At 43.5% G+C, this 27,105-nt stretch overlaps 1 protein-coding gene across 11 annotated transcripts in view; it reads left to right on the forward strand.

Annotated features, from left to right (window-relative positions):
- LOC105433371 (growth factor receptor-bound protein 14) overlaps positions 1 to 27,105 on the forward strand; it is a 296,179-nt gene that overhangs the window by 171,246 nt on the left and 97,828 nt on the right. For all 11 annotated transcript variants that reach the window (XM_089074244.1, XM_089074245.1, XM_089074241.1 and 8 more), the window contains one exon: positions 64 to 96. In XM_089074244.1, coding sequence (XP_088930370.1) covers positions 64 to 96 — 33 coding nt within the window. The remainder of the gene's footprint in view (positions 1 to 63; positions 97 to 27,105) is intronic.

The raw sequence follows: 27,105 nt of genomic DNA on the forward strand, positions 1-27,105 counted from the left end.
TGGGCGAACGCCGTAAATTGACGAACGTTGACGTTCGCTAAAGAGTTCTCTTTCTGGTTTCAGGTCGTCACGACGCTGCCAAAACGGCCCCTGGTGGTGAGTACGCGAAATTTATTTTTATTACTTTCTGCATCCCATTTTTAATAATGCGACAGTACTCGCTCGTGCACATAGCATCGAGATAATGCGACGAATTAATTTAACGATATTTTTCGTCGATCGAGGATCGTAAAGAGCATGCGGCTTGAATGACGAAAAACGGAATTAGTGTGTCGCAATATGACGCGCATTTCGCATTTCGTCCTCGAGGTGAAAGAAACGCCAGAATAGAGACGTGTGTTTCCAAAATCGGTGGTCATTTAAAAATTTACGACTCCGACAGACCGGGGCGTTTGAGGCACGTAAAGGCGAAATGCCTCAGGCGATATAACACCGCAATTGATTGCCGCGAGAAATTTTCATATACCGTTTTTAATTTCACATAAAACTCGCCACCCTCGAAAATATCGTAAATAAACGGCGAACAAACAGCGAATTTTGTGGCGTTCCGATGCGATATTTCCGAAGCTATTTCGGATGCTCCTGATGGCCCGTAAACCATAAACCATGTCGCGTCTAAAAATTGAGGGGTACTTACGAAACGGCATTATGTCGCATAAAGAGCAATTATGCGATTATAATAAAAACAGTAACAACGGAGGAAAAAAATGTTTAATGTCAGAATCAGGAGTTATGTATCGCCGAGACAAAATGCTGGCATTACGACCTATGGCCTATTGACGGTGGCTTAATCAGTGAGTATTAACCTTTTATTATCGACAACCGAAAACCGGAGTCGATGAATGAAGGGAGATACGACGAGCTTTAACTACCCGGAGAAGAACGAACAGAGAAGCGCCATTAGTTTAAAAGTTTTTCCAACGGTCTGTCAATCTATTTTCGTTTCGATGCGCTTCATCTTATTCCGGTAAGTGCGCACGACGATTGTCTTCCGCCGGATTTTCGTCGGCACGAAACTTTTCGAAAGCTCAACGAATCACCACCAGATTGTCGCCGACAGAGATGGACGATCGGAGGTCGTTTTCCGATCTTCCCTCCCGATAAGTAAGGAGAAATTATTACGTAGACAAAGTGCGAACAAGTCAATGATATCTTCTCTATCAATTGTATCGATTTTCCCGATGCAATCGGTTTTCAAGCGAGATATTTAATAAAATATAAAATATTTAAAGTTTCAATTTTCTAACTTTAAATATAAAATATTTAAAGTTAGAAAAAATATTTTTGCTGGCAATTCTAAAAATTTAGCCAGATGCATGACCGAAAATAGTTTTGTTGGAGTCAAAATTATTATGTACGACGTTCAAACTAGAAGATCAACAATTTTTATTATTTAGCATTATTATTTAAGTGTCCTACATAATAATTTTAATGGTTCAATAAAATTATTTTCAGATCTGTATCTGGCTAAATTTTTAGATCTGCCAGCAGACTTGTTTTCTCTATTATCTATAAAATATTAATTTATTACTATTACAAACTCACAAAAAGAGATATTTTTTTTTTATCGCGTCTCTTTGTGTCATTTTAAATCATCTAAATAGTTAAATGATAATTAATCATAAATTCAGTTTTTATGTATTATTCTCACGTGTTATCTTGATTTAATGAAAATTATTTGCGGCCGAGAGGCAAGATAACGATCTGAATAATTTCGTTAATTCCTTGATGACGCGAGGATTAAAACTATAAATGTATAGCGGTAATGCATGCATCGGTTCGAAGCAACACGGATTTCGCGATGTGAATGCACGAGTTTACTACATTTCGCTGTGAGAGCACCAACGGGTGCCATCGGCTGGCGGCGCATCGGGTGGTATAAAGCCGGTGTTAATATTTGATTTGCCGGTTGCTGGGCGGCGATGCGCATGCCCGGCGTATCTTCGACACCCTCTTCGCGTTCCACCCTCTTAAATCTCGCCACCTTTATCCGCGTCCCCTCGAACCTCCCTCCCATCCGCCCGCGGAGAAATTCGTATTTACCTATCTGTCGTCGCTCTCAATAGACGGGAATTTATACCGGGCGGTTGCTGCGCGCGGTATAAACTTATAATAATAAGAATAAAATAATAAGAATTATCGCGCGTTCGAGCGATCTGGTTTCTGCGGCCGACGAGTTCAACGACTCGCGCGGCGGCACGGTATTTTATTTCGGATAATTTTGGCCTGGTGTTGCTAACGTCTGGCGGTCGATATATCACGATAATTTCGTGATGCAATTGCGAGAGGGAGAGAGAGCGAGAAGGAGGGAGAAAGGGGAGGAGGGAGGGTTGGAGAGCGCGCGGTTGACACCTCGGAAATTGTCGATCGGACTTTACGATGAACTTGCTATTCCCGTTCGTCCTACCCTTCGCCGTAGCGCAACGCCAACCCCCGAGGAGGGTTAAACGGTGGTTTGCGTCGAAACTTTTTTTCCGACATTTATAAAACGCGAGTATCGATTAACCTTTCTGAATGACGTGGCAAATTTACCAATCGCACTTTTTTAAAGGAGATTTATTAATATCTCGCTCTTATATGGCAGGAGAGAAGGTCTACAGACTGCGATCATGCATAACTTTGTTTTTACCCAGTTGCCCGACACTTTCCCATATAAAATGCATCTGTTGTACCACGTCAATCACTAACGTATCATTGCGCGCCTCCTCGCGTGTTAATATTTAATACGTCGTCCAACATTGTTGGAAGAGGAAGTCCGACGGAATGTTAAACCGAGCATTTCGATGCGTGAATTCGAATCTTCTGAAATTCAAGTTTCTGCTTTATTAAAAGAAATTTTTTTATAAATCTTACATGAATCCTTCCTATATAGCGCTCTACATCCTCTTCATCAAGGGAACTTTGAATAATTCTTAAAATGAATCCTAAATAACGGAATATTATTACGAATATTATTATATTATTTAGTCAGTTTTTTTCTTTTATTGCATTTATTTCTAGGCTAACTAAAACGTTCATACGTGTTATTTAGATATATCGTCTTATTTTTCCACCGTGAAGGAAATGGAACGTTCGGTCGGAGAAATTATTTTAACGAAATTATTCCGTTAACGCACTTTCCGAGAAACGACGTACGAAAGCAGATGTGATCCGCGGTGGATGTCGTAACATAGAGAAAGAGGGAAAGAGAGAGAAACCACTGAGAGCCCGAAAATAGACGACTTTGCGCGCACGTCCCTCGCTTTGTACGAGGAAACGAGAGGCCTGTCAGCTGATTGGAGGAATGCCAATTTTTGGTGAATGAACCGACGGTCTCGTGTCTCGGATACACGCCCTCTTTGGTAGTTTGCCTTCGTCACGGGCCCGCTCTCGGCCGCGAAATATACGGGACCTCTTTCCTTTTCTTTCTTTTTATCAGTCACCGCCTGCGGAAGTGCGATCAATTCCGATAATACTTGAGAAAGAGCTGCGATTTCGTAACCGAGCGAGAGACATGAATTCAAATATTACGTGCCGGTTACTCCCGTAATTTAGGTCTCTCTTTTCCGGAGGGACCGTTTTAAAAATCAGATAACGTTTCTAACGAGATGAAATTATTAGAAGGTAATGATGCAGTTAGGACACATTGAAAAAAATATTTAGGTTCATCATCATTCGCAACGGTGTCAGAATTATCTCGACCGTTCGACGATCGGGTCCTCCTAACGGCGAGTCGACTCGTCCTATCGACGTTAAAGGATTAACGTTTGTGAGACACCTCGAGAGAGGCGATGCCCATTACCGCGAGGAGCGGCTTTGATATGCTAATAAAGAACCAGTAACGCGATCTCGATCGTCAGGACATTGTCGCCCGATAAAGACGTCGGAGACGCGGCGGGACCGAAAGAATAACCGCGCGTGTGACATGTGCGTAAAAGCCAACGCAAACAGGCTTACGCCCCGGGCGTCCGAGTCCCTTGGGAAGATAATGAAATTTCGCATGTGCGCGAAAGAATCGAAAATCATCTCCTTTGTGCGCGCCGGGAGCCGAGGTCGCTTAACGGGAACACCCGGGAGGATCGCCGCCGAATAGAATCTCACGGGTCAACTCGACACTGCGATGCCGCGAGGAGGAGGAGGAGGAGGAGGAGGAGGGCCTCGCAACGGACACGTGGAGCCGTGCGCATGCAAATCGCAAATGATCGATATAAGAAAAACACACGTATATTATTCTTACGCGAGATGCGGCTCTCGGAAGGAGACGCGCGTCGCGTCTCGGGAACCGGGATATCCGAGCCATCGTGAATTTTACACGAGGTACCGTAAAAATGTTTTTGTTGCGGGAGAGAGAGAGAGAGAGAGAGAGAGAGAGAGAGAGAGAGAGAGAGAGAGAGAGAGAGAGAGAGAGAGAAAGAGATGAGATGAGATGAGATGGGATGGGATGGGATGGGATGGGATGGGATGGGATGGGATGGGATGGGATGGGATGGGATGGGATGGGATGGGATGGGATGGGATGGGATGGGATGGGATGGGATGGGATTAGGATTCTCGCGCGTGGAATTTCGGGGCGGCGGGGATGCATCGGTTTCAATTTCCACGTCTTGTTTTATTTCGGACGCGCGCCATCACGTACGTACGTACGTACGTACCGTATCTTCTATTCATTGAACGGAGGGAATGCACCGCTTTTCTCTATTATCGCACTTCCGCCTTCGTATATATTCTCCCCTTCCGCCTCCCGCTTGCCTCCTCGTTTATTTATTTGCAAACCCGTTAGACTTTTTAGCTACCGAGAACTCTATTACGCGCACGAGCGTCTCCTTCGCCGGCCGGCTAGCTCGCGATGCTTCTTGGCACGTAGAGCGGGTCAGGACTGGTGGCGGCGATAGGAGCACCGCGATAACCTTGCTCGATAAAGCGTGGCGGCTTGTGCATTTCCGTTAAGTCGCGTGCATCCTCCCGCGAATTGAGCTATCTGCGAGCTAGTTATCGGACGCACGAAGCCGCGGCCATGATGGAGAAAAGGGAATTTAATGCGCTCGTTAAATGCCGACATGCGGCAGTTTTATTAATCGAATCGCGAGATGTTCTCTTCGCGATCGATTCTCGTAAGATTGGCTTCGTAAAATGCTGCAGAATGCACTTAAAAAGAAAGGCACGTAAAGTCAATCTTACTCTCCAAGTAATTTATCTCTCCAAGTTTATTGTTGTCTCTTTTTTTCCCTCGCTGCGCTTATTTCATGAATGCTTATCATCGCAGAAATCATTTTGTATATTAAAAGGTTAATAGTGTAATTATAATCAGTAGTGTAGATAAATTAAAATAAATAGTGTAAGTAATTATATTAATTTCTGCTCTTTTTGTTTAAAAAAAAAAAATATGTAGCGCGTGCATAATGATGTCTAGTTTTTTAAAAACGTATTATTATTTGATCTTTTTTCTTATTTATTATAAACGCGAGGAAACGAGAGAAATAGTTTAAACGCTTTCTAAGCGTTCTACTTATTTATTGCAATTAAACAAAAATTATCGCAATTAAATTATTCGTGAAAGTAACCAGAAGCGAGAACTGCTCTGAATACCTTCGCTCTAAATACGAGATCCCCTGAATTTCGAATGGCACTTTTGCGCCTCGGCCAATGAGTTTAGGAGCATCCGCGCGCGCAGCATCCGATTTGTCCGTGGCAATTGAGCGTGGCAATTTTTGAGCTTTTCCCGAAAACTCGATCATCAAACGCGCGCGCGCGCGCGCGCGCACGCACTGGAGAGAGACGGAGATTAGTTCACATTCGCGGGTTGGGACGCGAGATGGGAGGAGATGAGGCGAGGGTAGAACGGTTTCCGTTGCCGGGGATAGAATCGGCGGGATCATTTCCTTGAATTTAGAAAACTGTGAAAATCCACTCTGGATTCGGTGCGGTGGCGTGCCCGCGCGCGCGCGCGCGGGGGTCAGCTTACGACGAGCAAATTGGATTTTCGCAGGACGCGAAGGGCGAGACAGAAATCGAATCGCAGGGGATATAAAAGCGTCGGGAGCGGTGGGAGGAGGAAGGGCAGCGGAAACCGTTTCCGTTGCCGAGTACTCCCGCAGGAGCAGCGGCTTTCGTGTTCGTGAGTTGGGAAACGGCGCGATCGCGAGAGAATCCGATTCATCGCATCGCGCTGCCGCTGCGGCCTTCTTTCCAGCGGCTTGCAAATTGAAACACCAGACAGCACAGATGCATCAGCGAACGAGTATTGAATCTTTATGCTCTGTATAGTATATATATATATATATATATATATATATATATATATATATAATTATTAAATTATTTAATTAAAACTTTAAATTAAGACACGATAGAGAGGAAGATAAGACTTAAATAAAGACGAAGTAATTAAATAAATTTATTCATTTTTTTATCTACGTTACCAAGTCGTATCTATCGAACTAATTAAACAAAGAGGATCGTTAATCTTTTCGTTAATTACGTTAATCTGTGATCTTTATTCCTAAATTTCGCACTGACTGACAACGATACGGAATATTACAGTGTGGTACGCGATATATTGCAGTGGTTTGCGCCATTTGCGTCTATAAAATTGAAACGTTTGACAATTTAATTATATTCTTTTCCGTCTCTTCGCCCGCGCTCTTAGGGAACTCCACGTTGTATGAATAATCTGCGCGTGCCTTTTTCTTGTTGCGCTCTTTTCGCGATTTAACGAACGAGAACGAGACGGGGGGGGGGGGACGTAAAGTATCTCGGAGACTCGTAATTAGCAAGGGAAGAGTTCTGAAAATTTTAATCAAACCGAGTGGTCGCCCCTCCGAGTGGAGTTTTCCTATTTGCCACGTTTGTTCGTCGTCGGACACATATTACTCTTAATTTTGCAAAAGTCTCCTCCCTCCTCCCCGGGCCTCGATTCCTCTTCTCCTGAAAGACGTAAGATAATATTTGTTCCGAAATTTCCGAGGGCGAGGACTTGCGACGGGTCGAAGGTACCGCCGGTTACGTATTGCATACAGCGACAAAGAACGTTTGGCCTCTTTCTGGCACAAGTCGGGACTTCCGTCTCTCGGGAGCCTTTAAAGTTTAAAGGACCAGCTGGAGGGCATTAGGCAGGAGGTACGCTGCGCTACACGGCCCTTTAAATCTCGGTGAAATTTTTGCAAAATGCTCGAAGCATTCTCCCGTCCGACCGACATATGACTTTTTAAACAATCCCGAGAATTTTGCGTGTCATTTATTACGGGTCGAATGGAGGCCTGTTTTTCTAAAACAGGTTCCACGTACAGATTCTCCGTCAATATTTTATTAACGCTTTTTCTTAGTCAATATTTTATTAACGCTTTTTCTATTTTGATGCAAATTGATAAAATGATTTATCTTTATATATATATATATATATTTCTTAATAAATTTGTAAAAAGTACGAATTTATGAAAAATTATGAAAAGAGAGAGAGAGAGAGGGAGAGAGAGAGAGAGAGAGAGAGAGAGAGAGAGAGAAGATAATATTGCAAATGAACATCTCAGTGAAATTTTTTTTATTATATTCTCCAAGACGTATTGTTTTCCAAGATTTAATATCTGCCGACGGTTTTGTGGTCCCGTCATGCTGAAATCTTATTTTAATTAAGATATAATCCGATTTAATTTTTCACTAAGGAAAAGCGTAACTAAGTTTATGAGCGAATTTTAGCTGTATTCGAAAAAAAACTTAATCTTTCATTGCAAACATCTATTATCTCCTTGTATCACGTAATTCTATTACGCGAATCATTTTTTTTCGTTTAGCAATAAAAATCGCTAAGAATAAATAATGACAATATTATGCTCTACACACTTATTAGACATACGCAATATCATCACCGTGTAGCGTAATATTGGTGATATATTCGCGAGTGATGATAAACAATCGGACGAAAGCTAATGTTAAACCATCTCGCCGAAGTCGCAGACTTCGCGGTTCCCGGCGGTTTTAGCGCGAGATATTTGCATGGGGATGCACCCTGCACGGGGACTCGATTAAAGGGAAGGAAGCCTCCCGTGGAATTCAACCGTGGAATACCGAATCGTGTGGAATAACGAACCGGGCACACGAGCGCGCAGGTCCGTTCGATCCTCTCTCGCCCTCGTCGGCGTAAACGTCGGCGTCGGGGAGTTGCGGCGACGGGGATTCGCCGAGGGGGTAGTAGCACGCGGCGCTGGGAATCGACGGATAATCGATATCGGCTCGATTCCCGACCGCCTCGCCGTACGGAATAACGATGTCTCGTTAATGCCGTCGAACGAGCGTAAAAGAGACCATTCGTGTCGGTTCGCGATGGTGGTATCTCGAAAGGAGGCACGCTCCCTTCGCCTTCCTCGAGCTCGTTTCCTCCCTCGCCTCCCTTCTTCCCGCTCTCTCTCTCTCTCTCTCTCTCTCTCTCTCTCTCTCTCTCTCTCTCTCTCTCTCTCTCTCTCCTTCTTTTCAAGCTTACGGCTTCACAGTAGCGTTACGCTGCGGCATTCTTGAGCGACACCGATAACCAAGTGCGCGTCAAAGGAACACCTTTGTCTCGTTAGTTGACGTATCGAGAGATCGCTGATCCGCGTTTCTCGGCATTTCTCCGCGATTGCCGCGAGTGACAACGAGAGAGGGTTTCCCAATGGGGGAGGGTTCCCAATGGGGTGGGAGTAAGAGCGGGGGTTTCTCCACCTCGGCTTCCCTTGTCACGTTTCTTTCTCTCTCTCTCTCTCTCTCTCTCTCTCTCTCCCCCCCCCCCGTCGATTATTCTCTCTTTTCATATTCTAGGCTGCTCGTCGGGGGTTGATACTCGAAAGCAACCATTTATCACTTATGCAGCATGGATGGTATCGTCGACGCAGCGATTCCGGGATAATTTATCGCGTGTTTTTGCAACGGCGCGGCGCGGCGTGGAAATCGCCGACGACGACGACGACGACGACGATGATGGCGACGGCGACGGCGGTGGCGGCGTCTCGCTGTTTCCGCACGCACGAAATGAATTCCTTGCTCTTGCGAGCAAGCGTCGCCACCTTCGACGGCATTTCAAGTATCTCGAATTCTGTGCCGCGAATGTTATCCGTCTGTCCTATTTCTGTTCTAAATTTCTATCTCGCTTTTCTTCGCCGGTGATCGTCGACGCTCGCGAGAATGCGTATCTGAAGGTATTAGTTCGTTAAGGGGATACACTAGGATGAAAAATAGAATTGTTTTTAGTATGTACTTATAACAGCTAATAAATTATTTTGAAACTTCAATTTAGTAGGATAAAAATATACAATTTAAATAATTAAAATAAATTAAAATTAAGTTATGATGATTTTTTTATTGAAATATGAAGCAAAAAATATGTTGTGAAACTTTCTTTTTGATTAATATAGTTTCTTAATTTTTAGAATAAATAATTTTGGAGACATTTTAATCTTAAATGATGTCGTTATATTCCGATTGTGATTTTTTACTTAAATAATAATATTTAGCAAATAAATTATTTAAAATTAAGATCAGAATTTTGTATTGAAAATTTCATTCTTCTTTGATCGTAAAAAGTGATTTAAGATATTTAAAAAAATCACGGTAAACAATATATTTTAAAATATATTGTTAAAATTTGAAGGCAATTCGGTAGTTTTTGAGAAATCGTGTTAATTAGGTTAAGAAAGTGTTTAAAAAAAAACGCGTTTAAAGTTTTAAGTTTGAATATCTTTTTAACAAAAAATAATCTTATTATGTATTTTACTATTCGGGGACAAACGGTAAGTCTTCTACAAACAGCAATTTTCTCAGTTATATTAATGCTTTGGTTTTGATGAATTTAAATCGAATTTTGCGCTTTCAAACACATTCGACAACTTCTTTATTTTTTCCTCAAACTGAGATGAAAAAAAAAAAAATAATTTTTTTGATTCGTTATCCCGATGTCTTCTTCTCTTAAATTTCTCATAACTTCTAGCTTGCGTGGTTTTTAAAACCAAAAATGAAATCGTTATCACACGACCATCTCGGAGCACATTACAATTTCATGATTAACAACGCGAAAAAAACGAAAATCTTTGTTTTCACTCGTCTCTCTGAAACGTTGTCGTATTAGTCGCCCTCGTCTCTATTTCTATTCATTATGGGTAATACTTTCACCCTCGCTCTCTCGCAACCCCGAGGCAAACTACCGTGCAACTCACCGTGCGGGATAAGCTTGGACTCCTCGGTGTACAATACATTTCCCCTTTGGAATAGTCTCGTCCGGTGAATCGCGCTTTCAGAAGTACCCCAGGAGAGCGAGAGGAGTACTCGCGTCGACTCGCTAGAATTCTGACAATGCACTTCGCCGATGCTTGAAATTTTTTCCCCGTTCCTTTTCTTTTTCGCCGGTCGGCCCTTGGGCACGCAGGATTTTCTTTTTTTCTAACCAGACCCGAGAGAGCGACAAACTTGCGAAAGAAATTGCGAGAGAAATTGCGTTCTCGAGAGACCGAATTATTCTTGTCAACAACGAGAATCTTTGCTTTAATATTGCGATGAAAAAAAAAAAAAGTGATGTCTTTTGTTGGTATACAATATTAAAAAAGTGAATTGTTACGTATGCGTGATTAATAATGATAATGAAGGTAATAATTTAATAACCGTAAGAAGAAACGAAAGTTGTTAATTGAATATATTTTGAAAATTGATTGATAAGTTCTGGGCAAAGCACGATGTTATCTCTTAAAAGTTCATGTGTATAGAGTGTTCCATTCCAGTAACCCACAATTTTTATTTAATTTTAATAATTATGTTATAAAACTCAAGAATCATCTTCTTTCAATTTTAACAAAAAAATTCGAAAGTAAAAACCAATTTCAACGTAAAAATAGCGATAACTCGGAAACAACGCATTTCCGGATTTTTGTATCAACTTTTTTCTCGTTTTTAACTTCCGCGAGCGATTGACCTGCGCTTTTGAAACTCCCCGTACGCAAGATGACCCAGATTCCTCGCATTTTCTCTCGTATCCTGTATTTTTCAAGCTTTTGCGATTGAAGAGCGGCGTCGCTGAGATTTTTCTTAAATAAATATCGATGTCCGTCGACCGGCTCGCACTCGGAACGCGGAAATGGGTCGCGATAGCGTACATACGTAATAGACGGATGAAGGTGTCTGCTGCTTTGCATACCGAAATCTCTCGCGACGGCCACGTTGTTACGTGAGTAAAGACTTTTCGTCTACTACGGGAATAAGATAGCGGCGACAGGGGGGGGGGGTCGGAGGGGGACGGGGACGGAGACAGGCGGAGACGGCGATGGCGGCGCGGCGGCGTTGTTGGCGCCGGCCGGGTAAGAAGATAACTTCGTTTCCTAGCCGGGAACCGAATCGACCGGAATAATTAATAATTAACGCCGGGGCGTGACCCGCCCCCTGCCTTCCTTATTCTAGTTCGCGGCGGCGGATGTCGACCTCGTCGCCATCATCTCGCCACGGAACTCCTAAAGTATCGTTCGCATAATATATAGGGGCGCCGAATTTCCATCTCTTCCTGGCTGTTGGAATTTTTCGCGAGAGACTTGTTTTTTCGCGGCGGAGCTGAGAATTATTTAAGAGCGTATAATACTCGGCGCGTTCCCCGTCGAATTTTACGTAAATGGTACTAGTGATAATTCCCTAAAAGCAATAATTATTAATGAATCTTGGGAAGTCTGGGAGAAAACTTGAGATTAATACGTGTGTATACGCAGGGTGTTTCCACTGTAAGTTGAGTCATTTAGATTATCTCTGTTGTTTTTAATGATTATATGAAAAAAATAGATAGATATATTTATTTCTTCAGCTACATGCCACGAAGGGACTTGGTTTACATTAAGTTAAAACATTCATCCATCCACACCTCAAACTGATTTATTATTCTTGATTCCTAACTCGCGTTTAAATATACCTTACAATTTAAATGTACACTTATACTATCTTCAATATATTACTCTTTTATACTATCTATTATTTACATTTATAATTAATATCACAGCTACAAATCTTACAGTCTATTGTATCTCCCTTCCTCTTTCTTTTTTTATAACGAGCATACCCTATCTCTCTTTTTCCATAATCTTTTTAATACTTTTGCTTTCGTTTTGTCTAGATCCTCGTCTATTCCTTATCCTACCTTTATCACCCCCTTATTATCTCGTCAAACCATCCTCTTGTTGATACGAAAAAATAAAAAGTTGTTTGAAGAAGTAAATATTATAGGAGGCAGCTCTTGTTTTAATGCCTATTATTTTACGACATTTCGAGATCAAGATTTTTTTTTTTAAATAAAATAACATGTTTTCATTGTTCACATAGTAATATAGTTTATAAAAAAAGCAAATCCATGTAAGATATGTTATATTACATGCAAAGAAATCACACATTTAAATGTTTAACGTCGTTTTCAAAGTCAATATATTCTATATAATTGAATTAATTTTTTTTATAGACTACTGCGTTAATGAAAATATATCATTCCGCTTAAAAAGACGTTTATGATTTTGAAATGATCGAGTAACGGGAAACACCTTGTATATGTAAATTCTAAAAAGATAACACTATAAACGCCGTTAAGCTCGAAAATAGTCAACGTGATGGTGCAACGAAGATGGAAATACACGCAAAAGCGTAGCGTGGCGGATTACGCAATGATTGTGAAAAAAAACTTTTCGCCGCCTTCGCGCGTCTTTTTTCCTCGACGCGCCTCTTTTCTCCACTAAAATTCCACGAAGAACATCAAAGGGCACGGGAGAGAATGACGTTCGAGCAGCGAATATGATGGTCGTGAAAAGCGCGCGCGATGCGTGATTGCGCTCAAAAGAATTCCGCAGCCGGCGAGGTGTGTCAGCCCGATCGGATTTCGGTTACCGTCTCTCTCTCTCTCTCTCTCTCTCTCTCGTTGGCAGACGCGAGTAGTGAAAAGCTTCATCTTGCTGCCGTCGCTCGAAAGATGACCGTCGTCGCAGCTTTCGACGTCTCGCAGAAATAGATAAGCTCTGAAGGAACGAAGGAGGAGGTATCGAGGCGTGCGGATATTAAACCACTTCGCGAATCTCACGTAAAGATTCCACCGTCAGCGGTTCGTGGCGATCGAGGATGAAAGGTGAGTCTTTTCAAGGACTTTGAAGCTTCGATAATCTCTAAACATTGATAGGAGTGTAATAAAGAGACGAGATACGGATGGCAATGTTCCACCTATGTTATTATTTATCGTGTCCACTGTTGCGGTTTTAGAGAAAAATAACATTCGTTTTTCCGCGAGTTTGATATAATAATGAGGAGTAATTAGAGATTTGCAGTTTTTGTGTTAGTCTCACTGTAAATGCGCGCTCTGCGCAATTTCTCAATATCGCACGATCGGTATCGAGAGCCAATCCGCGTTACGTAATACGTCCGTTTTTCAATGGGACTAACTCGCGCGATCATTACGTCGATAACCGCAGACCGTAATGATGCATCGGTAACTTTCCGCTCGACGTTCCGATGCGAAATATTCATCGTCGTTTTGCGAGATCTACAGCAAATGGTCGTTACAAAATGTCAATTTGCGCGTGGACAGGTGCGAAGCAGCGTTCTGTTTTCATCGTTGAGCCAAAGTTGCAGCGACTGCAGCGAATTTCACGAGAAGCGAGAGAACACTTCGCCGTCGTGTTCTTGGGACGACAAATGTTTTTTAATAAATTACATTTACCAACGTCACGTAATTTTAAAGTCTAAGTTTTAAATTTAAAGATTTTTTTTTTTTTTTTTTTTTTACCCGACTACGTTTGTCAGAAGTATCAGAATGATAAGGCGGAGGGCCGGGCAGGACTTTTCAGGGGGATATTTTCTATGTAAAAAAAACATATCTTTGAGATTTTGCTCGGGGGAGCGGGATTTTCGTTGGGTCGTTGTTATCGCTAATAGGACGGGCTCGTCTCGTCCTGCGGAGTTTCGGGCTATAGATCCTCTCGAAATGACGCTCGTGTCGTCCATCGCGCGATCGCCGGGCCGGGCCAGGGGGCCATCGGAGACCAATAAATCGCGCGCGGATATCGATCTTTATTATGGCAGAAAATGGAACGGCGAAACGCGAACGGAGGGTGTACGGCCTCATCGATGGTTTATTCCTCCTCGTTTATCGCGCCGGCCGTCGAATTTGCTCGCGCGAGCGCGAGCGAATGGAGCGACGGGAAAATCAGGGCGCGCCGCGCGCGGCGGACGGAGCGCCGCTGGATTTTTGTCCGGCTCATCAATTTTAAATCAATCGAATTGAATGACTCGTGAATTAACAAATTATTTATTGTACGTGCAAATTCATTTCGTAAGGCTAAAGTGATTTACGAGCAAATGAAGTGATTTATAGCGAATTCGAATGGGACGCGTCAGTGCGCACTTGGCGCACTGTTGAAAGGCCGCGCGAGTTAATGTAAAGGCAAAATGCGAAGAGTACATAAACCGCCCGCGAAAGATATTTAGCATAATTTATCACATGTATGTAATTTATGTTTGGGGAAAATATACGTTCGGGCGCGTTTCATCGCTTTTTTTTCTTCAGGTTAGATTAATGCGCAACCGATTTTAATCTGCGCACTAGTGCATTCTCTCCCCCCCCCCCCCCAATACGTCATTGAATAACTGAGATGAAGCGATGCGGCAAGTTTTCTGTCCAGAAGGAATAAAATAAATCGAAATCGTTTATCTCTCTCTCTCTCTCTCTTTCTTGTCACTTTACACTGAAATAGGTCACTAAGCAGCTGAGATGAACGCAGCGCGCCAACTTCTCAGGAAGTTGGATCGAAAGTTTATTATTGCACCCTCTTATTTTAAATGAAGTGATTCAAGCGGGCAAGACACAATGCACTCGGATAATGCACTCGTTCGCGCGGCGAGTCCCCCGTTCGGGAGCGACGTAGAGTCAGATTGTATCGAACGGATGCGGTTTGGAAGACCGCACGATGCACGGCAATCGGTCGTAAGTGTTTCGAGCCTCACCGAGTCCTCCTAATTTATACGCCAATTAGATCACCTCTCCCCGAGGAACGCGTCGCTCGTAAAATCGCGCGCGACCGCCGCGTAAAAACTCGCGGAAGGGGCCCGCCGAGCGGGGGGGGGGAATGACAAGGTAATGCAGGACAATGGAGAGGCCGATATCCAATATGGGATTTGGGACCAATAGCTATCGCCGTAAAATACACACACACACACACATACATATATATGATCACAATCGCAAAATATATATATGTAGATATATTTTGCGATTGTTTATCTCCACTTATGTAAATAGCGTCGTGTAATCCCATATTCCGCATGGAAACTGATTGGCCCGTAAAACGATTTTGACTTTCCTTAAATCGCTGACGTCGTACCCCTTCCCCTTTCGACCTATCTCCGTCGATGCCTTCGTTCTTGAGAAGATATTTCCACGTCGACATTAATTTACCCGCATTACTGTCGATATTTGCTATACCATTTCCTTTCCATCTGTTTTTGGCATCAATTGGCTACACACTTTGGATGAGGTTTTTAATTGAGATATATCTCAATATCTCTATGTTGTTTTTAAGGATATATCTATTTTATTTACAATGAAAAATTATAGATTATTCTAGATCATATCATATTTAAAAGTAATATAAGATATTTTGCGACGGTTTAGAACCTGGATCAAAAATTATTTAAATATTAAGTAGGAATATGCTTTAATAGAAATGTAATTAAGAAATAATGCCAAAAATGTTCAATTTTTTCAGGTGTTCTAAGTGTTCAAGATTTATTTAGAATTTTATTGCGATGCAGAGATTAATTGTTCTATAAATAAAAGTTATATTTTTATTAAGAGTACAGCCGAAACGATTGATGATATAAATAAAATTAAATTTTTGTTTACAGAATAATTAATCTCTGTATCGCAATGAAATTTTGCAGAAATTACCTTGAATATTTAATACTTATATAAAAATACTTATATAAAAAAAATTGAAATTTTTGTTATTGTTTCTTACATTTCCCTTAGAGCACACGTTTGCTTATTTATTTTAATAATTTTTGATTTACGTTTGGAACTAGCGCTAAACTTCTTTATATTATTTTTTAAATGTGATTTAGAATGTAAGCTTTTCATAATTTTCTCTAATTGTAAATATAAAAATTATAAAGGGTGTAATACATTCTTCAAAAAAGATGATTTGCTTGATTATTTGAAGAATTTTATAATAAAGCTGTAATAAATAATATTTTTTACGTAAAAAGTCTCACACGATGCACACACTAATTTGACTTCCTGTGAAACTTTTGCGCCTTTTAGAATAACATAATTTAAAGCATGTTCGTTGCGTGGGAGGTTGATTAGATACCTGCAGATGCACAGGTGGCAGATAGTTTTATCGCTACGTGTCCGTTACAGCGCGCGACGTTTCGTTCTCGAGCGAGCGACAGCGTCATCGCGTGTGCCGTATTGTTTTAACATACGTTTGAGTTTACTGGGTTAGGATATCTGGAGTGGTATGTCCGCTATATATACACGGGCTCCTTGGCCTGGGGCCAAAAAGTGCGGGTTTTCCGGGCGCGAAACCACTGCTTTTAGTGCCACGGGCTGAAATACGCGAGAGAGCGAGCGAGGGGGGGCGGGGGAGGGTTGGTAGGAAGGGGAAGCAAGATTACTCTGCCCGCTCGCCTTTTTTCCTTTTTTCCTTTTTAATGATTTCCTCCTTCGCCCGACTTATTTCCGTTGCGTGTGTAGCGTCGTGGCTTCTCTTCCTAATAAAATAGTAAAGCTTGTTGGGACAGCACGTAGTGCACGGACGAGAGATTATTCGATTCCGCGTCTCTCAGAGGACGCGATTCGTGTAAAAGTGATCGGACTCATTTTAAATCCTCCGTAAGAATATGTCGCCTTGCCCCTTTTATTTCGCATCACGCTGTCACGGCGATTAAACGATCAGAAATGGACATTTTTTTTTATCAGCTTTTAGAAAATATAATCTTTCAATTTAAATAATATTAGTCACCGCGATAATCGTTTTTAAATACTGAATGTTTTTTTTTTAATTTCATTTCTCATATAATAATAATGATTATATCTCATTTATTTCTCATATAATATTTTTCATATATTATTTATTTCTCATATAATATTATTCATATATTATTTATTTCTCATATAATAATAATGATAATTATTTTTTAAATAATCGCTCGCAAATATAATACAATAATATTAATTTATACTTACGTATTCGTATCCTACTTCATTCTTTGCTGAAATTTTATTAATTATTTTTCATAGTTCATGAAATCAGTGAATAAATTAATTGATTGATATACCATAATAGCGTGTCGGATAATCAAAGGTTGGCTTTTTCTAATAGGCGCCAACATTGAATCATTGAAAGAATGAAACCTTTAATCGAGTCGAGGGTGAGATGAAAGGCGCAGGCATTTCTTTCGCTCAAACACACTCGCGTAATGAAGCAGCCGTCATTACACAATATGGCGGAGAGGTAACGCCTGCCACAGAACTTTTCTCCGCAAGCTCTCTCTCTCTCTCTCTCTCTCTCTCTCTCTCTCTCTCAGAGCTCCTTTTTCCCGCGACAAAGATATTTTCTGAAAATCGCCGCGATGCTTTTTCGCCAAGTGCAACGGGCACTTTTCTTTAAATGCGGGCAGGGAGTCTGTCCATAGTTCAAAGAGCTTTGCCGAGACATGAAAAGACAAAGACGGAAAGGAAGATGGAAAGAAAAGAGCGTTATATACCGTTTTAGAGCAAGACGAGTGTGGAACCGATGTTATATTTTATTAATATCGCAAGAGAGAAACGTCAAAATGCCGCTGAGTCATCGGAGTAATCGCGTCCATAAACATTATCCTTTATTGGATAACGAATGAATGAGTGAATGAGAAGCGCAAAGTCACAAGACATCTCGCGATATCGTAAGACTCATCGATCTCGTATTTCGATGCTACTAACGTTTTAAAATTGCACGCGTACAATTATTTAAAAAAAAAAAAAAAACAAAAAAAAAATAAATAAATACTCGTGTTGTAAAGGTATCGGTAATTGTACGTCTCGCCCTATATAATCCACGTTTCCCCCGGAAGTACGCACTTCCGCGGACGTCGAATTGTTACGATTCAGCACATTTGATGAATGACATTGAAAACACGTCGAAGAGACAGAGGACCGATGACATGACAAACGGAAAGTAGACAAAAGGCCCGACGAGCGTGACGCACGAGCGACGAAAGACACGAATGTTCGAGAACCGAAAAGAAATTATAAAGAATCTATGGGACTTCAGCTGGTCGCCTATACATGTTTGCCATTACGAGTTCTCGCGGTTAGCTTCGAATGAGAGCGAGAGAAAGACAGAGAGGAAAGGTGCTGAATTTTATCTCCAACTTTGTTCTCAAGTTTTTTTCTAACATTCCGCGATATCGCTGTGGATTTAAAACTGATAAGATATTCATATTTCGCGAATATCATAAAGCGGAAAATGAGCTTTGCTTTACCATTTTATCGCATGTGTGTAGGTTTTGAATGATATTTTTAGCATTCCAGCGTAACAAGGAGAGAATATTTCATCAGACGCGATAAATATCACGGTTAATAATAACTCGTCAATTTTTATCCGTCAACCGCTTTATGTTGCATATTCATACGCATAGTAAGCAACGCATGTTTAACTTCAGCACCGACGGGCAGAACGCATGAAAAGAGATCATAGCGGTTGCGATTGATTAATAGCGAGCGTGAAATGTTCGTGAAATGGACGATTATCTGAAATTATGATGATGATGATGAAATAGACAGTGATAATAATGCTGGGAATAGGCAATATATTAGCTCGCGAGAAACGAATATCTCTTGCCATGCTCCCGACCGTCCGTCCGTCCGTTCGTTCGTTCGTTCGTTCGTTCGTTCGTTCGTTCGTTCGTTCGTTCGTTCGTTCGTTCGTTCGTTTGCTCGTCCGCATGGCAAATTTATTGCCGAAAATAAACTGCGCGTCGTCTACGGGTGCCAACTAGTGCCATATGGTACTAGTGGACTGGAAAGAGTTAATAACGAAACGCACGCGTGACTACGACGATGAGACGCGTCCGTGATACACGTCAAGTTAACGGGCACGCCGCTCTATAAAGTTCGCTCGTAAATTCCGGCACTCGGCATGCGGGACGTTTCATATTTCAAATGATAGGATACGAAAAGGCAGGCGAGTCTCTCCGCGCATGCGCGCGCGCGCGCGTGCACGGCAATAATATCAAAGAAACTTATTCGATGTTGTCCGAGGAGGAGTTATAGGATTCCCCCACTTCTCGGGGTGAATTATCTTCGCCGCACTTCGAGGATGCCGCGCGAGTTTCTCTCCCCCTCGGGTCGGTCACACAGAGTCTCCGATTGGCAATAAAGTCGTCACGGGCGAACTTGAAGAACTATAAAAATATTGAATTCCCCTTTTCAAACGTACCGACTGGAGAGGTATATGCGGTACGCAGTTCCTGAAAATTCGCGTCATTTTATACGGCTGAGAGAGAAAGAGAGAGAGAGAGAGAGAGAGAGAGAGAGAGAAAGAGAAAGAGATCGCGCTTTTTTCCTCGCGAGATACAAAACTCCCCCTGGAATGGGCGAATTTAATTATTCCGCGTACTCCTCCTCCCCCCCTCCTCTTTTTTTTGCGTGTGAGGCTCTCCTGTCTATCCCGCGCTCGTGAAACCGCACTCGTGTCGTCACGTAATGCAGCGAGAGTAATGCCGCCGGCCTTGCACGCCGCACGTGCACGGCCGGCCGCGCGACAGGAGAATTTTCCTCCGGGGCGTATTCCCCGGTTTAATCGGGGAACCGTGATGCGCGATCCCGGGAATTGATCGGCGCTAAAATGCGTTTTATCGCGCTAATCGCGCGGTGGGGCACGGGAGGGAAGAACACCGGTTAAATACGAGGCGGTCGGAGTATCGGCAAAAAATACATCGTAGATCACCGCGGACGGGTACCGGCGGTGCGATTAACGAGCGCGCGTTACACCGAAAGCCCATTTCGCCGATATTTTCACAATTATATGGGGCGGCCGGATGCGCGTGATTTCCCTCTTTCGCCTTCCCCCCTGCTCTTGTCCTCTCCCCCGCCCCCTCCTCCGCCTCCTCCTGCTCCCCCTGCTCCCCCTGCCTTCCCTTATATCCTCTCGGATGCGAAATTTAGCATTTAGTACGTTCGCGTCACAATTATATGGTCGAGGCGTAATCGCGAGCGTGGTTGCCCGCGTTGCGTAGTTCACCGCGCGTCTGACGCACGCGATTCGCTCGCGTAACGCGACGCGATGTTAACGCGATTCGCCGTAACGCGCTCGTCGCCGCAGTCGTCTCTTATGCAGGCGTGATGCATTAAATCCCGTAACCTGGAGCTCGCGCGCGGCACCTTTCTCCATATGTCTAACTGATGTATGATGCATTGTGTCACGAATATCAGAGCGAGTAAACACAATCGACGATCTGTTACCTCTAACAATGCTATTAAACTCTTCGCGATTCTCCTGGGGATTTCGAGACCTAGGCAATTTTTTTTTTTACTTTGAATTATTTGGTGAAGAATAAGGGGGCAGAGATCGGTGGCTCTTTTTCCTAAAAAGAGTTACTGACAGTTTACTGATAGTGGGGACTTTATCAGTCAAGAGACATCGCGTTCGTTAAGTTATGTTCCATATAACGATGAGTCGAAATCAAACGTGTGCCGTTAGCGACCCAGATGGCTGGCAATATTTCCTGTCAAAGTAAGTGAACTACGTTTTTTTGTTATTTTTATTTCAATAATGGGAGTAAAAAATTATTTTTTTTATAAATACAGAAATTCAGAAAGACTCATATTTAAGATAGGAGCGCTCTGTTGAGGAAATTGTGCGAAATAGAAGACTTTATTAACTACTTTTGCTTATCTCAAATAATCGTTTCCAAAATAATATAATTTTAATTAATTTTTTACAAAGAATAGTTTTTTTCCCTTTTTCTGTTATTTTTTTTTTATTTTCTATAAATCTCAAAATTACTGACATTTTTAGATTATCAAATAATTATATTTTTTTTAAGCAACCATTATTATACTATTTGTTTTTATAAATACTACACTGAAAAAAAAGATGATTAAATCTTGACTAAATTTTTTAATTTATATTTGTTCAGTTCAAATATTTATATATTTATATATATATATTTAAGTTAAATACTTGAACTGAACAAATTTAATCAAGTTGAAAAATTTAGACAAGTTAAGAAGTTTTTTCTCAGTGTAGTATTTATGAGAAAAAAATAGTATAATGACGCCTGCTTAAAAAAAAATATATAATTATTTAAAAATTTTGATTTATAGAAAATAAAAAGAAGATAACGAAAAAAGGAAAAAAAAATTACGAATTTTTATTGCAATGCATTTTGCCGATTTTGTCTCAAATTTGGATATGTACAAAAAAAATAAATGTTTGGATTATATAATTACACAATCATATTCTTAAATGTTAAAAAAATACGGGAATCCTTTTAGATTTTTTTTTTTTTAGAATCCAAAAACACCTTTGAAAAACACAACCGTTCCTCAACGACCCAAGTGATCTGATTAAATTTAGGGTCGGCTGAAGAGAGTTAATTAACATAACTTATTTATTCACATACTCTATACATTCACATACTTTTTTATCAATCTATTTCGGAATGTTGCATAGAGGCGTACATGTGAGGCGATTGTGTAATCATCAACAACCGTTGATACGCAAACGCGCGTGTAAAGCAAAATCCTATAACGAATAAGATAACACGAGAAAAGGAAGGAACAGAGGCACAGAAACGTAAAATAGATCAGAAAAAGTGCAAGCTCGCGCACGTCGTGTCGTAATATACTAATTCCGGAGCGCGCGAGCCTCGCGACAAGTGCGTTTCGATCTATGTATAGCGATGATGCGGGACGTACATACGCGCACGTCACCGCGACCTAATCGCCGCTTCGTCTTTCTCTCTCCCTGTTTCCCGTCTCTCCCCTCCTCTCCGTCGCGATTTTTCTCGCGTTCTGCCCCCCCCCTCCCTCCCCCCGTCCCCTCCCCTCCTCCCCGCTCCTCGTCTCGCCTCTCCCTCATTCTCCCTCGCTCACCCGAGACCCTCTCTCTAGTTTCTCGCGCTCTATCGAGCTCGCGTGCATGGACACGTGATACGAGCGGACGCACCGCGCGTATTACAGCCGTCTCGCGCGCATAGATAGAAGTCGCGCGCGCGCGCGCGCACGCGCGCGTGTGCGCACGCGTCAACCTCGCCTGACAGACAGTTCGGCGGCACGCCGATATCTCACGATGACGCACGCACGTGCATGTGCGTGTTCTCTCTCTCTCTTTCTCTCTCTCTCTCTCTTTCTCTCTCTCTCTCTCTCTCTCTCTCTCTCGTCCGTCTCTCTCGCCGCTCTGCTACCGCTCCTGCCAACCGCTCGGGAAACAGATAGCTCGAACGATTCGCGCTCGACTAACGGCCGTCCTCTTTGTCCAGGAATGGGTGTACGCGAGCCGGAGTCACGCTACTCCCACGGGGAAACGTAATTAACCCACTGGCCGCGGGAATGTATAAATCGATCGGCGTGCCCGCCGTTTCTTCCGACTTTGCGGCTTCTCTCATTGAATTTATCGCTTGCGTTGATTTCTAAGCGCGCCTCGGACAAAATTTTCGCCCGCGAGTAGCGGTGCTACTCATTTCTCTTTCGGATCTCTGAAATGGGTTACGCAACGATTATTAACACGGCGGTGAGAACGCGTAATTTAATTTGAGAGCTCGTTAGTCTCCCTGACTTTGCGCTTTTCGTCATTATCAATCGAGAAATGGACGATTCGAACGAGCTTCTATTTAAATCGGGAAAATAAATCGAATGGAAGAAGAAAAGTCTGTCTCTTTTCCGTATATTGCGCAAGAGTTATTAACGTACTAAATGTCTAGCACGATTGAATACAAGAAGCATTAGTTAGCGAGGGAATCGAAGGCACAAGGGCTTTGATGTAACGAATGTTCTTTACGGAGTTTCCGAGTCATCAATTAATCATTCCGTTTTCACGTGACATTAAGTATCCTGACATTTGTGGTTACGACATTTGTCACTATTAGTCTTCATTATGTATCGCGACCTTGCGACACACGGCACTTGCGTCACGATATTTCAAAAACGAGTCTACGGGATTTCACGGGCTTTGTCACTCCGCCGATATGAGAGAACAACGCTAAAATAACGCTAATGATAACTTGAAATGTAATCGAGAAAAAGCAATTGTCTCGCGAAAGAAACGCGTCACAAATTCAATTATATTACGTTGTTTTAATTTTCTATTGTATCATTATTGTCGCACTTCTATTATGATTTCTGTATACGTTTGAATGAAACATAGCTTTTTTGTTTTTTTTTGTTTTTTTTGTTTTTTTTGTTTTTTTTGTTTTTTTTGTTTTTTTTTTTTTTATAATTAAATAAAAGAAGCCAAAGGATAATAAGAGTCTCGCGCTGTTAATAATGCGCACAGTTACAAAATTACATACTTCTTTAATAATAAGTCAAATAAAAACAATTAAAAAAAAAAATACAAATAACTCAGACTCAATTTTAAGTCATCCTCAGCGAGAAAAAAAAAACAAATATAATAAAGGTTTAATTTATCACTTTTTTCCTCTGCATTGTATTATCAGTTTATTATCGCATTGTGACATTACATTTCGTACGTGATTAATCGTTACATTAAATTCCATATCATCAAATGTTGGATGGAAAAGCGTGAGGTGAAGCTGGCTCGCAGATCGCATGACAGAAACACAAGTGCATCGCGGTACGAAATGCAACGATGTTCCTTCGAGTGCACCGCGTATATATCGGAATATCGGAAACGTTAGCATTAGCGTCGCGACAAACTCGCCTAACGAGAACCGCCGTCCGGAGGTGGCGAAAACGAAATCACGTACGAGACGACGACAACGACGATTGCTCCGCGCGTATCGAAAACCTTTTTCAAAACGACAAAACTTCTCTCGCTCGAAGTCGCCCGCTCGCGATCGTCAGCGGCAGCCGCGTCCCTAGCAAGTCGGAAATTTCTTTGGCAGGCACGTAGGAAATATCGTCCAACTCTTTGGGAGAAGCCGGCGACGGAAACTTTCCGGCAATGTTTTCCGATTTGACAGCGAGTATAACGCATCGCGTCCACGGCGTGTTTCATCCCCGGATAAAATTGGGCCTGCCCCTCTCTCTCTCTCTCTCTCTCTCTCTCTCTCTCTCTCTCTCTCTCTCTCTCTCTCTCTGTCTCTCTGTCTCTCTGTCTCTCAGATATCAATTCTCATCAGATCGACACGAGGCCAGCGGGGAATTTCGTATTCTTCCGCACGAATATCGTCCACGATATATCTCGCCATTCACGTTGCCATGGACGGACCGCCGAGTCCGGAAAGGGCAGCGAGGATTGAAAACGCGGACTCCGAATTCAGCGAATGCGAAATCACCGGATCATTTGGCGACGGAAGTCGGCGCAACGCAACGAGAGCACGAGCAAACGATCCATAATCTGTCGATAAATCGTGCCCGCGCGCGCGATTCATTAACGCCGCCTGCTCCGGCGATCCCCCTCCTTTCTCCCCCCCCCCTCCTCCTCCTCCCGGCATTCGGCCAATATTCGGCGTACAATATTTCGAGCTATCCGTCGGTCGGTCGCAACCGTGGTTACTACGAAGCGCTCATTATTCCCGACAATGAAATCCCATAGAATCGACTCGTCTCGTTACTCGTCCCGGTTAACTGACGCTAATTACGATTCCGGGAACCATTAGCCGCCATTGTTCTCTCTCGCGCAATGGATGCGCGATACCGCCGTTGCTCAGCCGCTCGTGTGTGTGTGTGGGGGGGGGGTGCGTGCGTGTGTGTGTGTGTGTGTGTGTGTGTGTGTGTGTGTGTGTGTGTGTGTGTGTGTGTGTGTGTGTGTGTGTGTGTGTGTGTGTGTGTGTGTGTGTGTGGATAATCAATCCCACCGTCTTCCATTAGCTCGAGCTAACCGACCGCCCTCTTCCGCTTCTTGCACTTTTTCTTTTCTTCTTTTTTTTTTACACTTCGAGAAGTGTTTTTGGCGTGCACTCGCTTTGCCTTATGTATAATCGGGGACACCGAGTGATAAAATCTCGGGTTCCTCTTTCATCCGCGGCTCTTCGGTGTGGATTTTCTACAATTAAATTCGCGATCGTCGTCCTCGACGGCTCGAAATTAAATCGCGCCATCGAAGCGGGAATCGGATCCCGCGAGCGTGCAATTCGCATTTTCCGGACGAGTGCGTCTTACATCATCCGCGCGCGACGCGGTGATACTAAGTGCCGATATCCCTTAAGATTCGAATAGCGAGAGAGAGAGAGAGAGAGAGAGAGAGAGTCGAATGGGTATCGATTTCGCAACCGCGAAAAGATGGCTATTTACGCGCGGCGCCGATATTTCCACGGAAATGCAGTCTAGTTCGGGGGCGAGAGGGGGGGGGGAGCGATTCGAGGACGATGAAGATAGAATCGGATCGAATCGGAGAAAGCGCGGATCCGTAGCTTGTTGCTAAGGAGAGCAGGAGGAAGCGGTGTCGCCGCCCGTTCAGTAGTGGAGGACACGACGTCTGTGCGCGGCCCGGCGCGGCGCAAAAGGGGGGGGTGGGTTGACGGCAGGGGGTGAACCGCCAGCGTTCTCTGAGGCTCGCTCTCTCAGTTGGTTCAGTGGGACATATCGATCCAGCGAACGCGCGGGGTGAACTCGGTGGTGCAAAGAGGGGCGGCGGCGAGGGAGAAGAGGGGATCGACTAACCCAACCATCCAAACCACCCAGCCGACGAACCATCCAGAGCAAGCATGCGTGGTTTCCCCCTCCCCGCTGGTTCCATCCCCCCCGCTGTCTCTTTACCGCCAACATGCCGTTCACCCTCCGATGCCCTCGAGAAGGATGAGAGGCGGAGAGAGGAAGGGGGCGGGGGGTGAAGAGCTGGTTGGGTCTCCCCTTTGTACCAGCGGCTATATCCTGGACAAAGAGCTATCGCGCACTTCGGGGCGAGAGGAAGACGGAGGATAAGCTCCGCGAACAAAGGAACCGCACTTTTTTGTCCGTTTCAATTAAATCCTCATCGATATACTCTTGGCGGCGGAAGTGTTTCCCGCGATACGGGGTCGCGCGCACGGGAGAGGCCACCGGTTTGTCCGAGGGAGCGAGCCGTATCTCTCGGGTTCGCCAAATTCATTCCGAAATTCCCGTCTCGCGTCAAACGTGACCCGCATATTAATCCGCGAGCGTATCATGCTCGCGCGGACGGCAGCCTCCTCCTCCCCGCAACGACATCTTCGAATTAATGGTAACGCGGCGTGGCATTCGCGCGCGCGAGAAATATCAAACCCCTCGTCCTCGCTCGAATCCGGATCATTTATGTCCTTTATCGGAAGAACGAATTTCTACATCGAGCGCGTTGAATGCGCGAAATACACACACCAGAACGAAACGATACACAACACACAACACGTAACGAAACGAATAAATGACGCATTTCGGTCGCCGCGCGACTTTTATTTCCTCGACGAGAATGGCCCGAGAGAGAGAGAGAGAGAGAGGGAGAGAGAGAGAGAGAGAGAGAGAGAGAGAGAGAGAGAGAGAGAGAGAGAGAACGAGCACGCAGGCGGATGGATATCGATTTTACGAGTTGCTACATAAGATATCAAGGTTTCGCGGCGCGGCGCGGCGCGTATCTCGACGTGGGGGTTTCCCCTTTAGCGAGGAGATCAGCGAGACCGCCACGGTGTCTTGGCGCGCGACGGCTCTTCCTCGTCTCTGTGATTTATAGCAACCTCCGTGATCACGATAGTTACGGCGATAGTGGTGGTGGTAGTGGCGGCGGTGGGTGGTGGACCGGCGGTATTCGCATTCGTGCCCGTTGCCGATGGAACACGCGTACGCGGTGTCCTCGGATCTCCGCATTTTCTCTTTCGTTCTCAAATGTTCTCGAAGTACTATCCGGTGCCTCCTTCATCTCTCTTCCTCTCTCTCTCTCTTCCCCCCCCCCCTCTCTCTCTCTCTCTCTCTCTCTCTACGAATTATGTGTAATGCAATTTAGAGTAATAACTCAGTGTTCTCGGTTGTATCTAAATAATGGT

Source organism: Pogonomyrmex barbatus, unplaced genomic scaffold (assembly GCF_055798465.1).
Source record: "Pogonomyrmex barbatus isolate J1 unplaced genomic scaffold, ASM5579846v1 scaffold17, whole genome shotgun sequence".
Taxonomy (NCBI): domain Eukaryota; kingdom Metazoa; phylum Arthropoda; class Insecta; order Hymenoptera; family Formicidae; genus Pogonomyrmex; species Pogonomyrmex barbatus.